Source organism: Elgaria multicarinata, chromosome 2 (genome assembly GCF_023053635.1).
Source record: "Elgaria multicarinata webbii isolate HBS135686 ecotype San Diego chromosome 2, rElgMul1.1.pri, whole genome shotgun sequence".
NCBI lineage: Eukaryota > Metazoa > Chordata > Lepidosauria > Squamata > Anguidae > Elgaria > Elgaria multicarinata.
This window is the reverse complement of record NC_086172.1, coordinates 136777449-136801732: the sequence shown is the minus strand read 5'-3', so window position 1 is coordinate 136801732 and position 24284 is coordinate 136777449. Positions and strand designations below refer to the sequence as shown.

The window sequence follows — 24284 nt, the reverse complement described above, 5'->3', positions numbered from 1 at the left end:
TTAACTTCCATGTCAACAGACGTAGAATTCCAGAAGAAATCTCTCTGTAGTGTTCATAATGTTTTGATATGAAATTACACGTTGTGCTTGCATTGACATTGTTAGGACCAACAAAAGAAAAAGAAAAATCTATCTCAAAGTTGTGTACTTTTTGACCAATGTGCATGTTAACCAGCCATAGCATGTACCTGTGTATATTCACTGCTGCACAGGGTTGCATGGGGCAATGGGAAAGCCTGTGCTGAGTCTGAAATCTGAGGAGCTGCTGGAAGCCTTGTCATTGGGTAGAAAATGCAGCATGACAGACATTGCGAGGCATGCTAACGGAAGGCAACCTCATTACCACAAATTTGCCTTAAGAATTCCCATTCCCTAAGCCTTACCTCTCCCCAAGCAATGGACAGAGTTCCAAAGGCCTGTGATTAAGCTGATGTGCTATGAATAACATCGCTGGAGAGAGACTGGAGCTGGAAAAGAATAAATATTTCATGCCAGATACATCAGAGAAACATCTAATCTGCTCTAAAAATCCTCTACCTGTAGTAATCAACCTTACAGGGCAGAAAGAACCTGGTAGCTTTTCCAGCATTCTGCTAAGGGGAGAATTTTAGTAATTTGCAATTAGGAGAAAAGAGAAGTATCTTATTATAGGGGTGACAGTGTGAAAACTGATATATAGGATATGTGGTTCAGTCTCTTTGGTGTACTCTAGTGAGCCCCTAAAACTTTAGAGCCAGAGCAGGATTGTGCAAAGGGGGGGTGGGGGGGCTTTGATTTTCAGTTGTTCCCACTGAGCTCTGTGGGAGAAAGCAAAAAATGCTGCAATTCAAGACACAATGGGCCAATTCACATGACATGGTCATGGTTATTTATTTATTTATTTATTTATTTATTACATTTTTATACCGCCCAATAGCTGAAGCTCTCTGGGCGGTTCACAAAAATTAAAACCATAATAAAACAACCAACAGGTTAAAAGCACAAATACAAAATACAGTATAAAAAGCGCAACCAGAATAAAACCACGCAGCAAAATTGATATAAGATTAAATTTAAACTTAAGCCATGATTAGCTGCAGTGAACGCCTGGCACATGTGGACACCATTTTGGATATGCAACCCTCGATAGGGGCAATTGGGGGTTGTGCCATGTCATGCAGACCCATCTACTGTGGATTATGTGATGGTTAAACAACTCTCACATAACCCAACTACTAATCAAGGGTTATGCAATGGATCTTTAACCCTAAAATATCCCTCAGTGGCTGGGTTCTCACAATACAGCACAACCCCCAATCAAGTGTTGCATATTCAACAAGGCAGTCACATACACTCAGTGCACACCACAGCTCCTCGTGGTTTATTTGACCCATGATAACCCACCGTACCATGTGTACTGGGTCAATATATTGGCTTTCTGCAGGAGTGGCCCAAAACATTTTGCTGCCTGAGGTGAAGGACAAGATGGTCCCCTCCCTTTCATGTACAGAAATCTTGGCAGTTGAATCCTATTTAAGCATTAGTGATGGGGCGGCATCCTCCTGAGGCAGCAGGCTAGCTTAGGGGTCACAGGACATCTTTTATATCTCCCCACCACTCAACTACACCCCCCCTTCCGAGCATCTGCTGTTTGAGGCAGCTGTGTTATTTTACCTAAAAGAAGGTTTGACCTTATCTGTCTTTCAGTCCTCTCCTTCTCCTCCATAGAAGGCAATTTGCAAGGATACAGCCACCGCCTAAGCTGTAGACTCTAAGGGCTTTGCTAGACCTACCTGATAATCCGGTGGTGAGGAGGGGCCAGCCTGCAATAGAAGTAGCATGGGCTGTCGCTCCTGTCCACACGTCAGATGCGACGGGCTGCAGGGAAGCCCTGTCGCATCTGCCATTTTTTATTTTTGTGAACCGCCCAGAGAGCTTCAGCTATTGGGCGGTATAAAAATGTAATAAATAAATAAATAAAATACCCGGCTCCACTCTTCCTGCCCCCCGGCTCCGATCTCTCCCCCTGCCCCAATGGGCCCAGCGCAGCTTCTCCTGGCTACACATGGGTAAGAGGCATAGCTGGGAAAAGCCGCAGAATGGGCTAGACCTTCCACAGTCCCGGGCTCAGCCTGGGACTGTGGAAATACTGGGCCCAAAGTGGTGCCCGTTAACCCAGGGCCAGGCAGGGTTGACCCCTGCCTGACCACGGGAGCCTCTGTGCATCATCTGGATGCACAGGGGCAAGCCCGGGTGTCAGCCCAGGCTAACCCCTGGTCTAGCAAAGCCCTAAGGCACGGTTGACGAATGTGTGGCCCTCCAGATGTTGTTGGACTGCAGCTTCCATCGGCCCTAGCCAGCATAGTCAATGGTGAGGGATTAATGGTAAGGGATACTAGGAGCTGTAGTACAGCCACATGCTCCCCACCCTTGCTCTAGGAGGTCCCCCAGATGGTGACTTCCTTCACTCCTGATTTGGTGTAGCAGTGAACCACTCGGCACAAAGGAAGCATCCTGGGGAAAGCTGCCCCCAGAAAGTCTCTGCAATGAACAGATGGAGCTAGCTGTACAGCCAGCCAATTTTGCTTGCTTTGCTTCTTGGGCTGGCTAAAGCCAGATTGGGTTCCAACTCACCCCACTTGTAAAGCCGAACCAGATGAGGGCATGTGTGTTGAACACACACTTGCCAATTTCAGTTTATAGCAGGGCTGGGGGCGCTCTCCTTTTACCACTAAATTGAGCATCAAGGGGAATGGAGCAAAACTTTCCCTTGTCTCCCATCTTATCTTCCCACACCCCATTGCTATTCCCCCCAACCAGCTGCCTTACTTCTAGTATTAGAGCTGGGTTGTGGAGAAAAATCGAAGCAGAAGTGTGTGGGGAGGTAAAGAGGCAGATTTTGCTCTCACCCTCCACGCATTCTATTTCATGATAAAAGTATTCCACCCACCCACCCACCCAGGGGGAAGAGTGACCCGAGAAAACTCATCATTGTCAAAATTCTGCAAATTCCACCATTCCAACTTGCGGCCGTAACAGATTGCAAGTTTTGTTGTTGTTTCTTTTAGCATGAAAATCTGTGCATATTGGCATGCATGGTTTTCCATATATAAATCGTATGCATTTTTTTAAATTTGCACTTCTTTTCTCCTCGTGATTAAACATGGTTTGTTTATTTATTTTATTTCTATACTGCCAAATAGCTGAAGCTCTCTGGGCGGTTATATGCATTTATTTAAGTACGCATTTTTAATGCACATTGTAAAAATGTATGCATTTTTGAAGACTTTTTTTGGTGGGGGGGGGGTTTCCATGGATTACATTGCAAACTCAGAAATGTATGGGCTTCAACTCTAGATTGCGTTAAGAACATGAGAACATAAGAAGAGCTGTGCTGCATCAGACCAAGGGTCCATCTGGTCCAGCACTCTGTTCACACAGTGGCCGACCAGCTGTCATCCAGGGAACCACAAGCAGGACATGTTATAACAACACCCTCATGTTCTCCAACAACTAATGTATACAGGCTTACTGCCTCTGATACTGGAGGTAACACACAGCCATCAGGACTGGTAGCCATTGATAGCCTTCTCCTCCAGGAATTTATCCAACCCCCTTTTAAAGCCATCCAAACTGGTGGCCGTCACCACACCTTGTGGTAGTGAATTCCATAGTTTAACTATGCACTGTGTGAAGAAGTACCTCAGAAGTCCTGAATCTCCCACCAATCAACTTCATGGGATGCCCCTGGGTTCTAATACTATAGAAAAGTAACAAAAATGTCTTCCTTTCCACATTCTTCTCCCCACCATGCATGATTTTGTGCACCTCTATCATGTCTTTCAGTCCACTTTTGGGTCAGAGAGGTGCAAACTAGATAAATTCTGGCCCTAAATTAACTGAAATGAATTTCTTATGCATCCTTACTCAATTCTCACTTTAGCATGCAAAGTAAGCTTGTGTAGCGGACATTTCAACATGGAAGAGAAGTGTGAGTTCTCGCATCACATATTACACAGGAAATACAAAAAGAAGAGCAATCTATCAGGGAAAAGGTGCTAGATGATGGGATTCCCTCCACATAGAGATCTACCAGGCCCCTTCTCTTCTTGATTTTAAAAACTGTTTAAAACCTTTAAACAGATAAGGGAAAACAAATTGAAGCTGAATCCAGGCAAGATGGAAGTGCTTACTGTCAAAGCCCCCAACCTGGGTTTGGCGGTATATCAACCAGTTCTGGATGGGGTTACACTCCCCCTGAAAGACTGTGTTCTCAGCTTGGGGGTACTCCTGGATCCGTTGCTCCAAATGACAGCTCAGATAGATGCAACAGCCAGGAGTGCCTACTATTAGCTTCAGCTGATACGTCAGCTGGGCCCCTTCCTAAAGTTAGAAGACCTAAAGATGGTAGGCACCGCCGCCAGACGAGGTAAGTTTTTTTTAAAAAAACATAGGGTCCCCCGCTCCCCCTGCTCCTGATTCCCCCCCCCACAATTCCTGATGCCCCCCCTGCCCGCTCGCTCGCCCGTCCTCCCCCTTCCCCGATGCCCTGTCCTTCTTTCCCCCATCCCCCTTCCCTGATGCCCTGTCTTTCTTTCCCCCCATCCCCCTTCCCCGATGCCCTGTCTTTCTTTCCCCCCATCCCCCTTCCTCAATGCCCAATGCCCTGTCCTTCTTCCCCCCCTCTCCTGCCAGGTCCGGCCTTTCCCCCAGCCCCTATCTCCCCCCCCCCCATGATTCCCCCCCCCGGCCTGATGAACGCTGTGCCCAGTCCGTGGCTTCTCCCGGCTACTCACGAGTAAGCGAGCAGCCAGGAAAAGCCACGGACCCTGCTAGACTTTCTGCAGCCCCAGCCTCAGGCCGGGGCTGCGGAAAAGCCGGGCCATAAGCGAATCTGCTTATCCCGGCTTAAGTTAGGCGTTAGCCCGGCCTGACCCCGGAATCCCCTGTGCATCAACTGGATGCACAGGAGGGAGACCGGGCCTCAAACCGGGCTAACGCCTGGTCTAGCAATAGCCACTGATAACTTCAAGGCTCGACTTCTGCAATGCACTGTATGTAGGGCTATGTTTGTGCCTAGTCTGGAAACTTCAACTAGTGCAAAATATGGCAGCTAGGTTGGTCACTGGTACATCTAGGGATGACCATATTACACCTGCCTAAAAATCACTACACTGGCTGCCAATTAGTTTCTGGGCGAAGTATAAAGTGTCCAAGTTACCTGCTGGATCGCCTTCTTCTGTACAATCCACCCCACACACTCAGGTTCGTCTGGGAAGAATTTGCTACAGTCAGCCAAAACTAGGCTGACAACCATTACCCAGAGGACTTTCTCTTCTGCTGCTCCCAGACTGTGGAATGCCCTGCCGGGAGAGATTCATCAACTTAACAGTCTTCCAGAATTTTAGAAAGCCATAAAGACTGATCTCTTCTGGCAGGCCTACTCAGTAGAATTTTAAGATGGCTTTTAATAAAGTGTTGCCTTTTAATAATGTATTAGTTTTATATGTTTTTAATCAATTATATGTATTTTATGGTATTTTGCATTTGTGTTGTACCCCACCTCAATCCAGAAGGAGAGGCAGGTAATAAATAAATAATTTATTATTGTTGTTGTTGTTGTTAAAATATATATTTGTGAATGGAGAAAACAGGCTGCATTCTGACAAGCTGTTACTGTGGTATCCTGACTGATTGGAGGGAGCTGTATTCTGTGAATGGGAAAGCAACCCTCCAGTTTTCTCAATGGGAAAAAGATGCTACAGATTGTCTATGGGTAAATGCTTCTGAATGTGAAGTAGTGCTAAGTGGGAAGAAGCCTATGTCCAAAAAGAGGGAATTGTGGGAGAGGGAGCAGCCTCACCCCTCCACCAGGTCACTGGGCCCAGAGCTCTTTAACATTTATTAATGGTTTGCATGAGGAGGTGCAGCGAATGCTTATCAAATTTGCAGATGACATAAAATTGGGTAGGATAGCAAATACCCTGGAAGACAGAAGCAAACTTCAAAGTGCTCTTGATAGGCTGGGGCGCTGAGCTGAAAACAACAGAATGAAATTTAATAGGGATAAATGCCAAATGCACAGTTACAAGATGGGGGATACTTGGCTCAGCAATACTACAAGTGACAAGGATTTTGGAATTGTTGTAGATCACAAGCTGAATATGAGCCAACAGTGTGATGTGGCTTCAAAAAAAGCAAATGCTATTTTGGGCTGCATTAATAGAAGTGTAGCTTCCAAATCACATGAGGTACTGGTCCCCCTCTATTTGACACTGGTTTGGCCTCATCTTGAATATTGTGTCCAGTTCTGGGCACCACACTTCAAGAAGGATGCAGACAAGCTGGAGGGTGTTCAAAGAAAGGCAACAAGAATTATCAGGGGTCTGGAAACAAAGCCCTTTGAAGAGAGACTGAAAGAACTGGGCATGTTTAGCCTGGAGAAGCGAAAGCTGAGGGGAGAGATGATAGCACTATTCAAATACTTGAAAGGTTGTCACACAGAGAAGGGCCAGGATCTCTTCTCAATCATCCCAGAGTGCAGGACATGGACTAATGGGCTCAAGTTATAGGAAGCCAGATTCTGGCTGGACATCAGGAAAAAATTCCTGACTGTTAGAGCAGTACAACAATGGAACCAGTTACCTGGGGAGGTTGTGGGCTCTCCCACACTAGAGCCATTCAAGAGGCAGCTGGACAACCATCTGTCAGGTATGCTTTAAGGTGGATTGGACTCAATGGCCTTATAGGCCCCTTCCAATTCTACTGTTTTATGATTCTATGAGTTCCAGGTCAAAGCTAGGTCACAGAAATAGAGACACCCAGGATTTAATGTATGGTGACAGGGCACACTGCAGCAGAACTGCTCCGGAGCTGCATGTAAGAAAAATGCACTAAAACAACTTTCCAAAAATGTGCCTTTTCCAGAGGGAATCTGTGGGGTGGCTGCAATTTGACAGCAACAGCATCTGTTGCGAGTGAGATATGCTCTCCCTCTGCATTAGATTGGCCAAGTAGATTGTGCCCTGGTCCTAGATTATCTGCTTTTGTTCTGTTTTAGTATTGTTTTATTTTTATTTTTGCTTTTGTTGTTGTTGTTGTTTTACCTTTTATTGCTTTGTTTTTAAATCAGAAAAGCAGGTAATATTTTTTTTTCTTTCTTATTTATTTATTGCATTTATATCCTGCTTTTCCCCCCAAGGAAAAGCAAGGCAGCATACATAATCCTCCTCCTCTTCTCCATGTTATCCTCACATCAACAACCCTGTGAGGTGGGTTGGGCTGAGAGTCTGTGACTAGCCCAGAGTCACCCAGTATGTTTCCATGGCCGAGTGGGGACTAGAATCCGGATCTCCCGACTCCCAGTCCAACACTTTAGCCACTACACCACACTGGCAAACATATCATGTTGTTATACTAGTTATGTCCGTGCAGCCAGGGCCGGTGTCAAGGGTAGGCATGGTAGGGCACTTGCTGATCCCTGACACCCAAGCAGGGGGCCATTGACAAGAGCCTCCTGGACTTGCTCATCCTCTTGCAACTCTGCTTCTCACTCACACCCAAACAATTGTGATGTTGAGAAGGAGGAGCAATAGCTGCCCCTGCCTCCTTGCTCATTGGCTTTCTGCCTGTCAAGCAGGCAAGTAGTAGCAACAGTGAGAACTCTAAGGAGCAATAGCAGCAGCAGTTGGTGACAAAGGTGGTGAGAAGGTGGACTCACTGAGGGAAGGAGGGCATTGAGGGCACCTTGCCCAAGGGCCCTCAAAAGTGTGGAACTGGCACCGAATGCAGCCTTCTGCAACCTGGTGCCCTCCCATCATTCCCAGCCAGTTGTAGTCCAAAACAATTTGGGGAACGGTGTACTAGAGCTGTAAAGTATGAAGCTCAAATGAGCATCTCTAGGTGGACACTTCGGAGATCCCTAACTGGCCATGACTGTTGGTTTGTTTTATACCCCTTTGCCTTCAGCATACATGGCTCTAACATAATATTTATTTATTTATTTATTTATTTATTTATTTATTTCCTTTATATACTGCCTTTTTTCCTCTTTAAGGAACCCAAGGTGGAGTACATAATCCTCCTCCTGTCCATTTTATCCTCACAAAAACAACCCTGTGTGGTAGGTTGGGCTGAGAGTCTGTGACTGGCCCAAAGTCACCCAGTGGGTTTCTGTTGCTGAGTGGAGGATTAGAAGCCAAATCTCACCACTCCCAGTCCAACACTCTAGCCAGTACACCACACTGGCTATAATTATGATTGCTGTTGCTGCTGTTATGGTATGTACTTTGAAAGCACCACTGTAATAGAAGTGTGTTCATGGCAAACACACTTGCCAGATGAAGTGCAAAGTGACGGAGGTAGTGTATAAAATATTGTCCCCCACTGAGGGACAGGGACAGACTATTCAAGACAAGGGAGATCCATGATTGGATCTCCTGCCTCTTTACATTTGGGGATAAAAGCAGCTCTGGAGGGACCTCTTCAGATTGAGGCCGTGGTCCAGTGGTTAACCTTTTCCTGTGCCAAGGCAAATCACCTTGGGTTGGGTGTTTTTATTGGGGGGAAAGTATATTGGGGGTAAGTGTTTGGTCGCATTTCCAGCATCATGGCCTCTATCTGAATCACTCACACATAGGGTGACCATATGGAAAGGAGGACCCGACTCCTGTGTCTTTAACAGTTGTATAAAATAAGGGAATTTCAGCAGGTGTTATTTGTATGCATACAGCACCTGGTGAAATTCCCACTTCATCACAACATTTAAAGCTGCAGGAGCCCTGCCCTCTTTTGCATCTGATCACTCTAGATAGCTCCCACAGCTTTTACTGTTGGAATGAAGAGGGAATTTCTCCAGGTGTCGCATGCATACAAATGACACCTGCTGAAATTCCCTTTTCTTTACAACTGTTAAAGATACAGAAGCCCTGTTTTCCTTTCCATATGGTCACCCTACTCACACAATCATCTGCTTCTTAACATTTATAGAAGAGCCAATTACAGATCTCGGTCCTCCTCTCTAGTTCGCTCTCAGCCTTGTTCAAAGACCTGTCTCTAAGGCTGATTGTTTCTGAGAGTGACACTCAACTGGTGAGTACTCAAATGTTTCTATACTTCCCCAAGTGATCTTCTTGCTCATTGCCTGTGTAAAGTGTGAAAGAAGGAGTCCAGCCTGGCCTTTTACCAGCTACTTCTGCAATTTAACAGCACCCAGCTCTAGCACACTACAGTTTCCAGGCCAAGAACTGGGCTGTAAAAACAGCAACAATTAAATTCTTTTGAAAAGTCTTTTTGCTTCAGACATTTGGTTGAGTCCATCAAAGCCTTACATTTGTTTCTTTCAGGGTTTGGGGTAAGCTTGAGAAGGTAGGGGTGGGCCAATTGTCAAAACAGATTAGTGTTTTCTTTTGCTGTGTCTTTCCCTAAGAAAGTAATTGATGGGTGTTTGAGGGATTAAGAAATTGAGCTAATTTCTTTTAAATAACTCTCTGATCATATTAACATAACAGAATTGGGGGTGCTGAGCAGAGCTTAAACTTTCAATGCTTAGATTACTGAGCTCCTCTGGGGGAGAAAAAAAATTCAAATCTAGTGATTTAATGCAAAACAGATTGTCACTCCTGTCCTATATATTTTATTTACCCTAGGCTACTGCTTTTCAAATATTAGCATCAAATATTTCTCTGTTCAAGTTTCAAAAGAAGAGCAAAAATACACAGACGGATTGAATTAATAAGAAGCCAAGTCTCTTGTTCCACCAAACAGGATCACTCATGAGGACAACGGCGTCTTTAGCACTATCTGTCACAAAGCCTTATTGCTAATAAGGTTTTGGGAATCTCATGAATGACCACACAAAAGAAATCAGACTAAAGAGCATCTTTAGGTTGCAAATCCCAGATCTTGTTTATTTATAAAGCAATAAATATTCAAAGAAGCACAAATACATTGCACGGGTGTGTGTAAACAAACTGTACAGTAGCAGAACCAAATTTAGGAAGGATTACTAGAAAAAAAAGACTTCAAGAAGCACATCATCCTGAGTGGGAGATAAGTGGAGGGGGGCAGGTGGGATGGGAAGATGCTTAGAAGCACTTGCGGTGGACAATTGATGGGCCAGCCTCATCGTACTCTTGTTTGCTGATCCACATCTGCTGGAAGGTTGAAAGAGATGCTAAGATGGAGCCACCGATCCAGACGGAGTACTTCCTCTCAGGAGGGGCAATGATCTAAAAGGAGTAAAGGAAACACTGATCATCAGTGGTCCGCTAACACTGGCTTCCTGGTCAATATAACTTTGCTTAGGTTATTGTTCATTATAACCATGGGACAGTATCCTACAGAGCTACTCTGCTCGCAGAACAGAGCAGAACAGAACACTGGCGCACTGGGGCTTTGGCTTTTTTAAAAAAAATCCAGGCAAGATCTACACTATATTTATTTATAACATTTCTTAGCTGTCTTTCAGGGCAGAAGCCCTCCCGAGGCAGCTTACAACCGTACATAAAACAGTATAAACATTAAAAGCAATAAAAACCTAGACAGTAAGTGCTTTTGATCAGTATAGAAGTCCACCGATAACTGTTGAGGCTCATTACAAATTCCATATACCACTTTTCTAGTGTTATTTCCTGTTTTTTTGTTCCGTGTTATCCAAAATACTGCAACAGGTGTCAATGTGTGTGCTACGAGGTATAAATGTGCGAGAGGGATATAGGGTCACCATGATGGGAATGGTATCGATATGAGACAAGGTATAGATCTGGCCCCGGAAACTAAGCAGAAACATTTGTTTCTGGATCGGGACAGGTCAGGGTTGCTCCCTTTTGGGAGCTCTGCTGACTTGTCCGGTTCTGGAAACAAGCATTTCCACTTGTTTGCAAGGTTATTTTCAGAAGCCCCAAAGCTCTGTTGTGCAGAAAGTGGGTCATACAAGTACATGGGCACCATAGATACTGCCCATGGTGTCCTGTTTATGAGCTCCAGCTGCAGACCTTTATATAGCTGTAAGTAGGAGGTTTGTGAGATCAGATCTCTTTCTCTCCAAGGCAGATCTGAAAACTCCCCTGGTCCCATAGACTTGTGTGTTAATTTTCAATTTGGGACATGAAACACATCCTCTCACCTTGATTTTCATTGTGCTGGGAGCCAAAGCAGTGATTTCTTTCTGCATACGATCGGCAATACCAGGGTACATGGTGGTGCCACCTGAGAGTACGTTGTTGGCATACAGATCTTTACGGATGTCGATGTCACACTTCATGATGCTGTTATAGGTAGTTTCATGGATACCCGCAGATTCCATACCTTAGGAAGAAAAGAAAATTGATAAGTCAATGAAAGACCAAGGATAAAGAAGAAGTGTCGACGTTTAAACACAATCAAGAAGCACAGAGCTACAAAGAAGCCGAAAGAAAGAAAGAAAGAAAGAAAGAATTTGCCATAAAAATGGGAGAAGTCAAAACAATGATCTAGGTTAAAATAAGGTATGAAAGGACAAGGTGTGTTTTATTTTTGTTTTGACAAAACAACGGGCAGAGAATGTGGCTCATTCCGCCTCCCCATCCATTTATACCAGAAAGTATTGGACGTCTTTCAGCCCAAGGGCTAAATTCAATTTTGGATACACTCTTGGAGCCCACATTCAGTGGTGGGTGGGAATGAAAGCAAACGGGAGTTGGACCAGGGCAGGACCAGGACATTTTCTGCATCAGGCAGAATAGCAAGTGGTGCCCCTTTCACCAAATCAAGGTGCTTAATACCCAAGTCTGGCCAAATTATTTTGGCACCTGAGAAAGAAATTCCTCAAATCCCTGGGAATAAAAATGCTACAACAACAACAACAACAACAACAACCAATTTACTGCCTTTTCATGTCACTCAAAATCTACTGCCTGAGGCACCTACCTCACTCTGCCTAATGGTAGGGCTGGCCTTGAGTGGGACCAAAATACCAGCATATTTTAGCTAAAAATTCTTACTGCAAAAAGCCTTTTAGAATGGGAAAAACCATGCAAAGGCCAGAAAACCACCAAACAATCAGGGGCCAAGGGAAAGGTGGTGGGACCAAGAGCATGGCCATTGGGTGAACTCTGGATGGCCAGATTGAAACCCTGGACAAGCTGGGTTTAGCCTGCAAGCACGAGGTTTAACACCCCTGTTTTATACCATAGAAATGTATGCTTCTGTAGAACTTTGAATTTGCGTAGATATAATTATACGACATTTGTACAGATCTAAGGATTGTGCAAACACAACTACTGTGATCTCAGAATCTGCCATTGACATGCTGCCCTGGTTTGATGTATTACATTTCTCAGTATAACTTCCCAGGAAAGATTGGGATTGCTTGCTTGGACATTGGATGGACGGATGGATGGTCTTGTGCCAGCACATTGGATGTACCACATATACAAATACATTTGTACACATGTGCTAGCTCTGCACAGTTTTGATGACTGGGCTGATTTGATTTGGTATGATGCAATAGACGACAGTCACAGGTTACAAGCGGATAACTGGCACAGTGAGAACTTCTAGGCACAATGAATAACGTTAGCAATTGCATTTGAAAGGGGAGAAATGCAGAAGTCATATCTATGAAGGCAACAGATGATGAAGGTATGAGCAGAAGCTTCGCTGTGAATGTGGGCAGAAAATACATCAGATGCAAGAATTCATGGGTTACATTCCAATGTATTAGTTGACAGGTGGCTTCTTAAAATGAACTGAAACTTGATCCATAACACGATAACAGCTGATGAACAACTGCATTTAAACACACAAGGCTTATACTATAAACACTTGCTGCATCCATCAGATTTATTTGGCAGAGCAGATGGAGATTACCATCTCAGTCATCTCAGTGGTTGGTCTCAACAAATGTGAACCTACGCTGGCCTTTTTGGAGCTCCGGGTCAACTTTGGAGCTCCGGGTCATCTTTGAAGCCCTACAGGGCATGGTTCTCAGGCAGTGCTGCTGCAGCATCTCCATTCATTTCAATGGATTGTATGCAGAGTTGCCCCTGCAAACCCTATCAAACTGAAAGAAAGTAATGCATCTGCATCACTGTGTTTTTTGTCTCAGCTACACAAGCCCTCATAGCAAACAGTTAATTAAAAAACAACAATGTGAACAAATATATCAGTCGATTAAAACCACAATGACAAGCTCGTAACACTCAAGCATCCATTGATGGGCTGTTTGGCGGGTAAATACACCAGTGTTTAACCCAACGACAAACCATGGATTAACCGCTGTGTTTTCTAACCCCTAAACAACTCATTGGTCCATGTTCTCACAGCATGCTGACAGTCTCCAATCCGGCTGATCTGAGGTTGTTACAGGGAACAGATGGTGTGCATCTCTGTGAATCATGAGTTAAATAACCCGTGATTTGCTGCTGTGATATGTGAACTGGGCCTCTATGTAGAACCAAGATCTGGCCAGAGAGATAGATGTTCTTAAGAAATAATCACTTGGGAACTGAAACAGAGGGGTGGGCTGCCTCTTTCTCTACCCCAGTAAAGTAATTAGTTATTTTGCTGATGAAGAGAAGTCTCACTGAGCTGGATAATGGACTTTAATTAATTGAGAAGAAAGACCAATGGGATAAAGTTAATTGGTCTTAGACATACATGTTTGTCAGAGTAGATGCAGCGACTCTACACAGGGTACAAATGCCCCCTAAAAATAGCAGATTCAACTAATACAGGATTTTTGCTATGTAATGGGGATTTGTCTGCATTTCAGAGTGTGCCCCCTCAAGCTCTCTGTAAATTAGATGACATCAGTGGGCATGGCCACACCCACGGATGTCACTGTCTCACCCATTTTGCCTTCTCCATGCTGAAAGAGGCACAGAGTTCTGTGTCTCTCTCAGCACAAAGAAAGGGATTTGACCAAGCCCCTGGTTTTGTATGGGGCTGCCGTGCAGTGAATGAAGACATTGTCCAGCTCTAGGAAGTCCAAGCACTTATTGAGCAGAGGAGTAATCCAAAAATAAAAATAGATAGATAGAAAGATAATAGAGATCAATTTAAGTAAATTTGGACTTGGGCCTAAAAGTTGCATGCATGAGAACACTCACCTATGAAAGATGGCTGGAAGAGTGTTTCTGGACAGCGGAAACGCTCATTCCCAATTGTGATGACCTGGCCATCTGGCAACTCATAGCTCTTCTCTAGAGAAGAGGAGGAGGCTGCTGTAGCCATTTCATTCTCAAAGTCCAGTGCGACATAGCACAACTTCTCCTTAATGTCACGGACAATCTCACGTTCAGCTGTAGAAGCAAACCCAGAAATTCATGGCAGGAAAGAAAAGACAGAGGCCAAAGAGAAACAAAAACATAGAAGAATGAAAACATCTGGGTAAAAGACACCATCTTTTCCCTGAGATGTTTCCTGTACAGCTGTTTGGACATTACCACATCAGCGTATCCTCGAAAAGCTGCCCAGGGTGTCCAAGAGTGTGTGTGGGGGGGGATTTAGTCCCAGGGATCAGTAGATAGGTCTGATCAGGGAGGTGGGGAGTTAAGGAAGAAGCAGGGTCTTTACAGAAGAAAGGAAGAAAGTCTTGGGGAAGGGTCTCAAAGAACAGAAAATTGCAGTGGTGGAGGCTCTTGTGAAATACAGCAAGGAGCCTGGCTCGTATCATAGGAAACATTTAGAATAATTCTACAGTGACTTGGGAATTACTGAATTTAATTTTACTGGGACTTATTATCAGAGTGGTATGTGTTAGAAAAGAATGTAGATGAACTTGTATCATTACATTTTTAAAACAGAGTATTTTGTGTGGCATCAACATTTTATAATAAAGGTTTTAATTTATAAACACAACATATTTGAATTGCAATACCAGTGCTGATAATGGGTTGGACCCAGATTTAGTCAAACGTAGAATAGACCCATTGAAATCAATAGGACTTAGGTTAGTCAAGACTAACTTAAATCCTATTCCTTTTAATGTGTCCATGTTGGCACACTAGAGACATTATCTGCGATCTGCTGTCGGACCATAGTAAAGCAATCACAATTAAGGTAGCAAAGTTTGCGGCTGCAGCCCAAAAAATCAGAAATAACTTTCTTAATGTGTCCATATAAATGATGCTAAATCTGGATCCAAGTCAATGTATTTGTTTGTTTGGTAATTTACAGTATTTATATACCACAGTACATTTAATAAGATTCATGAGTGGTGCACAATAAAAAGAAAGAAAGAAACAAAGAAAATAAAAATACAGAATTAAAATATTTATTTAATTGATTATACTAATGTTCAATATTTGTTGTATTTTGGTGTAAACAGCTAAGGAATTTTAATATATTAAGCAGTATGGAAGAATTTAAATAATAAATAAATACTATTTTGCTGCTGAGTGGATGTATACATTTGGGATTATAGTTGTTAAAAGCTTTGAAATGCACCTCTGAGGTTCAAAAATGTTGGCCACCCCCTTTCAAAGCAAGTCTGAATTTTGCTTACCAGTTGTCACAAAGGAGTAACCACGTTCTGTCAGAATTTTCATGAGGTAGTCAGTCAGATCCCTGCCAGCCAGATCCAGGCGCATGATGGCATGAGGCAGAGCATAACCTTCATAAATAGGGACATTATGCGTAACACCATCCCCCGAATCAAGAACAATACCTGTGTGGTAGAAATAGCCAAGATCAGATAAGCCTGAACACACACATTCAGTGACAATCCTTTTAGAAAACCTGAGGTATTTAGCAGGCCAGAAAAATATAATTGCAACTAATAATCCATTACCATTGATAGAACTGAAAATTACTCTAAAGAGCGACCTTTCTGATTTCAAATTTCTCTCTGTATCTCATCACTCAAACATCCAAGGCTTCTCCTTGAAACCAGAGTTTCATGAGTTAATAGCCTTCCTTTCTAACTTAAATCACCCTAGAACAGCTTGACAATATTCCATTTTAATAAAAACGTGATGAACCTAGGCTGCATAGTAACAACTTTGGGATAGTTTCGCCATCCAATAAGGCAGGGATGGACAAATTGTGGCCCTCAAATTGTTTTAGCATACAATTCCCATAGGCCCTAGCCAGCATACCCAATGGTAAGGGCTGATGGGAGTTGTAGGCCAAAACAGCTGGAGGAAGACACATTGCCCACCCTTGCATTAAGATCTTCACTTAATTGCATTAGGAATTTTATTTTTAAAAACTGGGAAGGCACACTCAAGGTTGCTTACTCATTAACAGTCTTTAACCACCATAATGCACAATATTCACAATATTCATCATACATTGAAGCAGGGGTGGACAATACATGGTCAACGGGCCATCTCTGGTCTCTGGCCTTTTTTGCAAACACTGCCCATCCTTGCTGCTGTTTTTTGAGTTTGCTGTGATGGCAGCAAAAAAGAGCTTTCAACATGTGCCTTGTTTGGAAGCAGAATTGTGGTCCCAGAAACCAGTAAATTCAGTGGCAAATTTGGTGGTGTGGAGGTGCAGCCCCTGGCAGGGTTTTGGGGAGGGCATGGGACGTAACTCCTCAGAAGTTGCCCATCATTGCATTACAGCAATAGCTTGGAAGCTGCTTATCCATAGTATCGTCCCACGATGCTGCTGTAACGTTTAAAGCCCCAGGCAGGGCCGGCACTACCATTAGGCCAACTAGGCAGCCACCTAGGGCGCAGACCTTAGAGGGGCACAGTACTGCCTTTTAAGGGTCACAGTTTTATACAAATTAGCTGTTTTAAGGAAAAAAATCATAAAATGAAAATATAATAATTCAGAAACTCTTCTTGAACAGCTGAATCGTAGTTGGCAATTTGTGGGGGGGGGGGGGGAGTTGCAAGTAGCTCGCCTTGCCAAGGGTGCAAAATAGTCTGGCACCGGCTCTGGCCCTAGGACCACATAGGAGGATCTCTTTGCATGGGTCCTTCCCATCTGATCATCCCACCTTCATCTCAGATGGACAATGACCAGGTGAGAAGGACCCACATGATTGGCCCGTCTCCATGGTGAAGGGGAAAAAAAGACACCAATTACAGAAAAGGGTGGGGGGAAGGTTTTAGGTTTATTGAGCTCAAAATGTTTCGAATATAAATTCTTCTTCAAGGATACTTTTAGGTAAAAACCAATACTTTGGACTGTCCAACATGTTGTCAGGACTTTAAACATTATGGCCACATAAGGTACTGATACGCAGCTTGCCTGCCAATGCCATAACTTATGAATGGCATCACTAGAAGTTATTCAAGCATGGTACACCAGTGGACCTTTTCCACCTTTTCAAAAGGAGGAAGAATTGGGGGAATCTATTCTGCACTGGTAACCGAGCACAGAAATGAGGAAATATAACTTTTCTGGAATGTAGAATAATACAAAATGCAAGGGAGCAAACTTGTGCACATGGTGCAAGTGTTTTAAAATGTCAATGGACAGGGCCAGGATTACAAAGCAGCACAGTCAGTTTGGCTTTTTACCTGTAGTACGCCCAGAAGCATAAAGGGATAGAACAGCTTGGATGGCCACGTACATGGCAGGCACATTGAAGGTCTCAAACATGATTTGAGTCATCTTTTCACGATTGGCTTTGGGGTTCAGAGGAGCCTCTGTGAGCAGGGTGGGGTGTTCCTCAGGGGCAACACGCAGTTCATTATAGAAAGTATGGTGCCAGATTTTTTCCATGTCATCCCAATTGGTGATAATGCCGTGTTCAATGGGATATTTCAACGTCAGGATACCTCTCTTGCTCTGAGCTTCATCACCCACGTAAGAGTCTTTCTGGCCCATACCAACCATAACACCCTAGAGAGCAGAAGAGATAAATAAAGAATGCCGGATATTGTGAGTAAGATCGTGTAGAGAATGATTGACTTCAGCATGGGACAAGCAAAGAATAATTGATAGAAGTGTCAAATACTGGTTAGAAGTGAAAAGCTGCCTTCACTTTATTCTAATGTAGCATCTCTTTAACTTAATCATTTTGTAAAAGGAAGTTATTCTTCTTTGGCTTAAGTTGTAAAATGTGGGTGGGGAAAAACTAACCTATGTAACAGACCTAGAATGGATTTGCACCTATTCTCTCAAACAGAAGTAGTTGAGTAATTTATTCCAGCAGTAACTTCAGGAGTAAAAAATACCTTTCTATTGTCCATGCTAGTAGCACATTGCGGAGAACACTGCTCCTATACAATGTTTTTTCTTGAACGTATCAAGATGAACTGATTTTTTCTTGGTTACTGTTGAAGTAAGCTACTGCTGTTTGTGACAGTAGGTGGAAACACTTGTAAGCTGCACTGATTTAAATGGAATAGTTGGCATGCTTAAATTTTGTTCCATTTTACTGAATGGGTCTTGAGTTCAATGGCTGGATCATGTCTTTATTTTCCATTGCCCCTGTTCACATGATCACTGCAGCTTAAACAAGCCAGAATGGCTTGTTTGCCCCTTATGCTGCCTGGGTTCAGATGACACGACAAGCTGCAATGAAGAGGGTAATTGGGCAAATGGTGCCCGGTTTGTGCTGCAGCTTTAAAAAGCCACTATGGCTTGTTTAAGCCATGGTGATCATGTGAACTGAATCATTGTGTCCAGAACAGTGAGTAGCTCTGCATTGGTCAATACAGTTATTCACAATTATTCCACTGTTGCATTGCAGGATCTTGCTAAATAATATGTATGTATAATATAAATAGGTTGAAGGAAATTCTGTTTTTATGATACTGGGGGAGGGAGTTAAAGTAAATGTAAATGAATAATAACAAGCAAGTCAGATGTCATGGAATTATCACATTTATGGGGGTCTTGCCCATAACTTTGTGGACCTTAAAAATGGAATGGCAGAAAGTAAATGTTAGAGATGCAGCATAAAGTGGACAGAAAATGAGTAAACCAGGAAATAAAATACAGGACAGAAAGTAAAATTTGTCTATAGGTAGGGAGAGAAATGATGCTAGGTTTTGTTCTGGTTGTACTTTTATATTGAGGTTTTAAGCTTCTGTATTTTATGCCGTACGTTATGGTTTTAATTTTTGTGAACTGCCAAAAAGCTTTGGCTGTTGAGTAGTATAGAAATGAAATAAATAAAATAAATAAAATAAAATAAAACAGAGGATTAAAGGTGACAGAGATAGGAGAAGCAAGGTTTAAGGGGTAGAGAGAAAAAACCAGTGTGGCCATGGAGTAGTAGCATATAGAGTGATAGGATTGTACATGGGAGACCTGGATTCAGATCCTTGCTCAGCTATGAAGTTCACGAAGTGACTTGGGACCAGTGATTGTCATTGGTCCTAGTAGTGCCATTATGGTTGAATTTTAAGGCAATGACTCAACAAAAAGAGAAGGAGGACCCCCAAATGCAGTGGAGCTGGCTTGTCACATTTTGGAATAAGTGAAGTAGCACATACTATCATCTAAAGACAGGTGTGGGCAGGTATTATAAGATCGCTAGGGCCAGAGAATAAAGTTTCCTAACTGCACCACTGGTTGATTCTAATCCACCCCGAAAATTATTTGTGAAGGTAAAATGGAATTAAGCCCATTGTCAGTGGCCTAAGCTCCTTGGAGGATGGATGGGATACAACTGAGGTAAATAAGAAGTTTTAGGTCTTGTTATGTCAATAATGCACAGGGGCTACTTGATTCACAAGCTTTTATGAAAAATGGAGGCTGCCTTTGACCAAGTTGGATTGTTGATCCACCTAGCCCAGTGTTGTTGACACTTATTGGCAGCAGCTCTCTCGGCTTTCAGACAATTTGTTTCCAACTCTAATTAGAGATGCCAGGAATTGAACCTGGGATCTTCTGCATTCTGCTCTCCCTCTCTCAAAGGAGATTTGAGAAACTGGGAGATATCAACTGAGATATCGAAAAAGCAGCCCAAGATCTGAGAGTTGAACCTCTAATGAGTCTTCTGGCAGCCTAAAAAAAATTGTGGACTAGAGCCCACTCATGAATTCCTAGAATGTCATCCTGAGTTGGCAGATACACACACACACACACACACACACACACATCCATGGGTGTAGGGAGGAAAAGAAAAAAGTTAGTAGCAAGTTCAGACAGTAATGGAATGCAAGAAAGACAGACAGACAGTGATAATTATATTAAAGTATTGATGTATATAAAATATTACATTGGCCATTCACAAAGTAGTGTTGAATTGATAAACATCCTGGTATTGAGAAGTTGATTACTACAGGTGTTAATCAGCTTATCAATGCCATGATGTTAGTTTTGCTACAAGAGACTAAGCCACCCGTCTGGGAACCATCTTCTATGCAAGAGATCCTAAGGTACACCTCCCAGTTGCTGAGGATAAAAAAAAAATGGGTGGGGTGGGAGGCAGACAGCTGCTGTTTAGCAGATAAATGGAGATTTGAAATAATGGCAGACAGAGTTGCCAATATGAAAATTCAAAAATTGTAAGGGGAGTTTGGGCTCTGGCGTGTGTGTGTGATATACAAGTTCATGATTTGTGGGGAAGGGGAGGCAGAGAGAACTGATAAGGAGGAAGATAAAAGTCTGTGGCAAAAGGGGAGAGGTGCTACAGATGGAAGAAGAATCATAGAATCATAGAGTTGGAAGGGGCCCACAAGGCCATCGAGTCCAACCCCCTGCTCAATGCAGGAATCCACTTTAAAGCATCCCTGGCAGATGGTTGTACAGCTGCCTCTTGAAGGCCTCTAATGCTAGAGAAAGTTAGAGGAGGGGAGGATATAGATTGCGGGGAGGCAGAGGAATTGGGGTGAGTGGGAAATCAGACCACACAATGGAACCAAGTCGGATTTTTAAAAAAAGAAAGCAGAAAGCAGTGTGGATGATGGGAGTTGTAATTCAACAGACATGGGGGCCACCAGGTTGGGGAAGGCTAAATTGCAGTATGCAAAGTCAAACAGTTGGGTCTGTGTCTTGGCAGAGAAGGGCCGGGCAGTCCCCACCCGCCCTGCTCTTGCAAGAAGCACCAGGTGAGTGGACAAGGAAGGGGGAATGTTGTTACCTGGTGCCTGGGGCGGCCAACGATGGATGGGAAGACAGCTCGAGGGGCATCATCTCCGGCGAAGCCTGCCTTGACTAAGCCCGAGCCATTGTCACACACCAGGGCGGTGGTCTCCTCGTCGTCACACATCTTGGGAAGGATGCAGGGAGCTGAAAGACACAAGATCGACAAAGACTCATCACCCTGCAGAAGGCGGCGGTGCCTAGCAGGTAGAGTTGCTAAGGTGGGGGCAGGGGGCTGCCCTCCAGACCCTCAGTCTTCCTAAGTCCAAATAAGCAGCAGCGACACTACAGTCAAAGCAGCCCGCTCTAGCGCCCGGGCTCTTCAGGCTGCCGGCCATGAAGCGCCTTCTATATGCCGCACACAAGGATGATAGATATCCCTTGAGTTGGCAGCCGCTTCCTTTGGCTGCTGTTCTTTCGATCCATCCCTTGTACTTGCGACGCGCGCGGTTCCCAACCGGAATTCCAGCGCGCCACGGAAGACTTCGCCGCTGCTTGGTCCAAAGCCCTTGGGCGCGTTCTGCGCAATGACTTACGCCAGCAGCTGTATTTGCAAAAGCTTGAGGGCCGGCTCGAATTCAACAAGACCCCACCTTAAGCCCTTTGCGGATCGCAGTATTCTCTCTTTCGGTTGGGAGCGGGGAGGAGTTTTCTGTATTATTTCTTTCACACACACGCACGCACGCACACACACACACGCACTCTATTTGAAAACTTTTGCTGCGTGCATATTCTTTGTAAACTCAACAGTGTTAGCACTTCCTTGGGATTTCTTTTTCTAAAGTGGCCACGGGGTGGGGGTTTATAAAAAAGAAATATCGCAACTGGTGTCGATCGCAGACACAGCAACGACGGCGACGTATCTTTGTAATGTCTGGCTGCTTTCGTCCTGTGGGCAGAGTTCAGCTCGAGAGCAAACAAAAACCTGATGAAAGGAGACCGCCAAGAGGATATAACGCTTTGAAAACGCTTTGAAAACATATACGGAGTGTGTCCTGGGCCCCAACAGGTGTCACTACTGTTATAAACCGTTTTAAAGCAGTTGTGTAGATCCTGCCCCGACTAGCTCAACCCCTAAACGCACACTTTTGAGTACCTTCCCTTGACTCCACCATAACTTCGAAAGTGCCTTTTCAGCCAAGCCATCCTGGCTCCCACGCCCGCCGCCGCCAGCCCTCACAGAACGAGATCCACAATCCGATAGGGAAAAGCTACAGAGCCCGGCTCCCGTTTGAAACCCATCTAGTGTAGTCGCGTTGCCTTACATTGGTCTACATCGAATTCCAGGCTTCGACTTAACGCGCGCACAAACACACACACAAGGCAGACGCACGGACGGACATACACGCGCGCGCGCGCGCGGACCAAGCATCCCTCCGAGGCAAAAGAGGTGCCGGGCAGGGCCACCGAAATGCCTGGCGCGATGGCTCCTGCCGCCGCCGCCGCCGCAGGAAGTGGACGGAGGGCCTTGTCAGCTACGCTACTCACCAGCTCAACACTTCGCCGCGCGGGGGTCCTGAGCACACGCTGGGTGCCGGCTCCGAGGGAGCTCCACCAATTTATACCCTGCGGGGTGGCCGTGTCGCTCTCGGGCTCCTGAGGGACAGCCAGACACCGTGTCCTTATTTGGTCGGCTTCACGCCATTGAGCAGCAGTGAGGCCATTAATGGGAGTCGGGAAGGCAAAAGCCACACTCGGGGCCCCCGCAGCCCTTGTAAGGGAAAGCAAAGGGGGTTGCAGGCGAGCAGCAAAGGGGGATGGCCAAATAGGGAACCCGTTTAAAAACGGGGGGTGGGTTGTGGGAATTTGGGGGGGGGGAGAGAGAATCATGCCAACCCACTTCTGGAGGCAAGTTAGAAAAGACACACACACACCCACCCACCCAATGAATGGAAGTGACTTTCTCCATCGTGGTGTTCTAAAGAATCTCAACGCTGTGGAAAGATCAATGAATTAAGCTCTAGCTGCCACGGTGTCTGGCATGTGTCAGGCAGGGTGGGAAATAAGCAACTGGACAAACGAGACCTAAGATTTCAAAGGGCCGCGATGGATTCATTAAACAAGTTACAGAAGGGTTCTCCCGAGGGCGCCCGCGCACACAAACCTATTGTAAAATCCCATTTGCCTTCAGGGGGTTAGGATAGCAGCCACCCCTGCAAGTGATTAATACTCAGTTCTTCATGTGTTCTGTGGAAAGAGGTTTCAGCACTGATAGAGCTTGTTTCTGCATAACACGTTTAGGATGAGGATAGATAGAGATTCTTGAATGTTACATCCTTTGCATTTTACGCTGCTTTCAAATGTATTCAGTCAGTGAAATCAAATCTTTTATTGATCCCCTCCCCCCACTACAGGTAATATTTGGAAGGTGTGAAAATCAAGTTTTTCTTAGCCAAATAACACAGATCATTTATTGTTGATGAATTTATTTATTTATTACACTTATATTCCACCCCCATAGCCAGAGCTCTCTGGGCGGTTACAGAAATTCTAAAATTGAGATAAAAATGAGTATACAAAATTTAAAATTCTGAAATGCAGAACATACACACATAAAGCAATAAAAACCATTAAAAATGAATGAATCCCCAAGTCCTGGTTGTATTGTACATAGTTAAATGGCACATGGTGAGAGATGCGCACACAGCCAAACACCATCCTCTACATCAGGTGCAATCCCATTCCTACAAAATGATTGCTGCATAAGAGACACATACTTGTGTCCTGATTTAGATGACTCTCATGTGGCTGAAATGCACAGGTGAGTTGTCTCCACTCCCGTCCATGCACCATTTCTATTAAATAGCTGCACAGCAGTGCTACATTTCATCTCATGATGGTAGACATTCCTGGCATTGTGGCAATGACCCACCCAATGACCCACCCAATGAAGGGATTTTGTGACATCATGCCGTGGCTCTTAGAGCCAATCCTAAGCCCATATTTGAGAGCTGATGTAGAAAGATGGTTTAAAATGGGGGTGTTGAACCTCTTTCAACCCAAGAGTGAATTCCATTTTAGAGAAGCTCCCAGGGGGTGCATTCCACCAGGGGCCCAAATTGCCAAGAATACCAGCATATTGTAGTTTAATGCTCTTACTGCTAGAAATTAAGCCTTCGGAGAGGCCTGTCAATCTTCTAAAGAGGAAGGGGGATACACAAAAGCTGGGACACTTCCAAATGGCTTATAGTTGGAAAAGCGGGGGACAGGAGGGGGCAAAGCCATCCGGGAAACCCCAGAAGACCAGACTGGAACCCCAGCAGGGCTGGATGTCACTCCCCAGGCCTGCATTTCTGCACCCCTGATGGTGAGTATGCATCAGGTTA

At 44.4% G+C, this 24284-nt stretch overlaps 1 protein-coding gene across 1 annotated transcript; it reads right to left on the bottom strand.

Annotated features, from left to right (window-relative positions):
- Positions 1 to 9871: 9871 nt before the first annotated feature.
- ACTC1 (actin alpha cardiac muscle 1) lies at positions 9872 to 22479 on the bottom strand. Its single transcript, XM_063117759.1, has 7 exons — positions 22447 to 22479; positions 20957 to 21105; positions 17439 to 17763; positions 15467 to 15628; positions 14070 to 14261; positions 11105 to 11286; positions 9872 to 10208 (listed from the first exon to the last, which is right to left on the bottom strand). Exons 2-7 carry the CDS (start codon positions 21083 to 21085, stop codon positions 10065 to 10067), a joined length of 1134 nt encoding a protein of 377 aa, XP_062973829.1. The 5' UTR covers positions 21086 to 21105; positions 22447 to 22479; the 3' UTR covers positions 9872 to 10064.
- Between the last annotated feature and the right edge of the window lie 1805 nt (positions 22480 to 24284).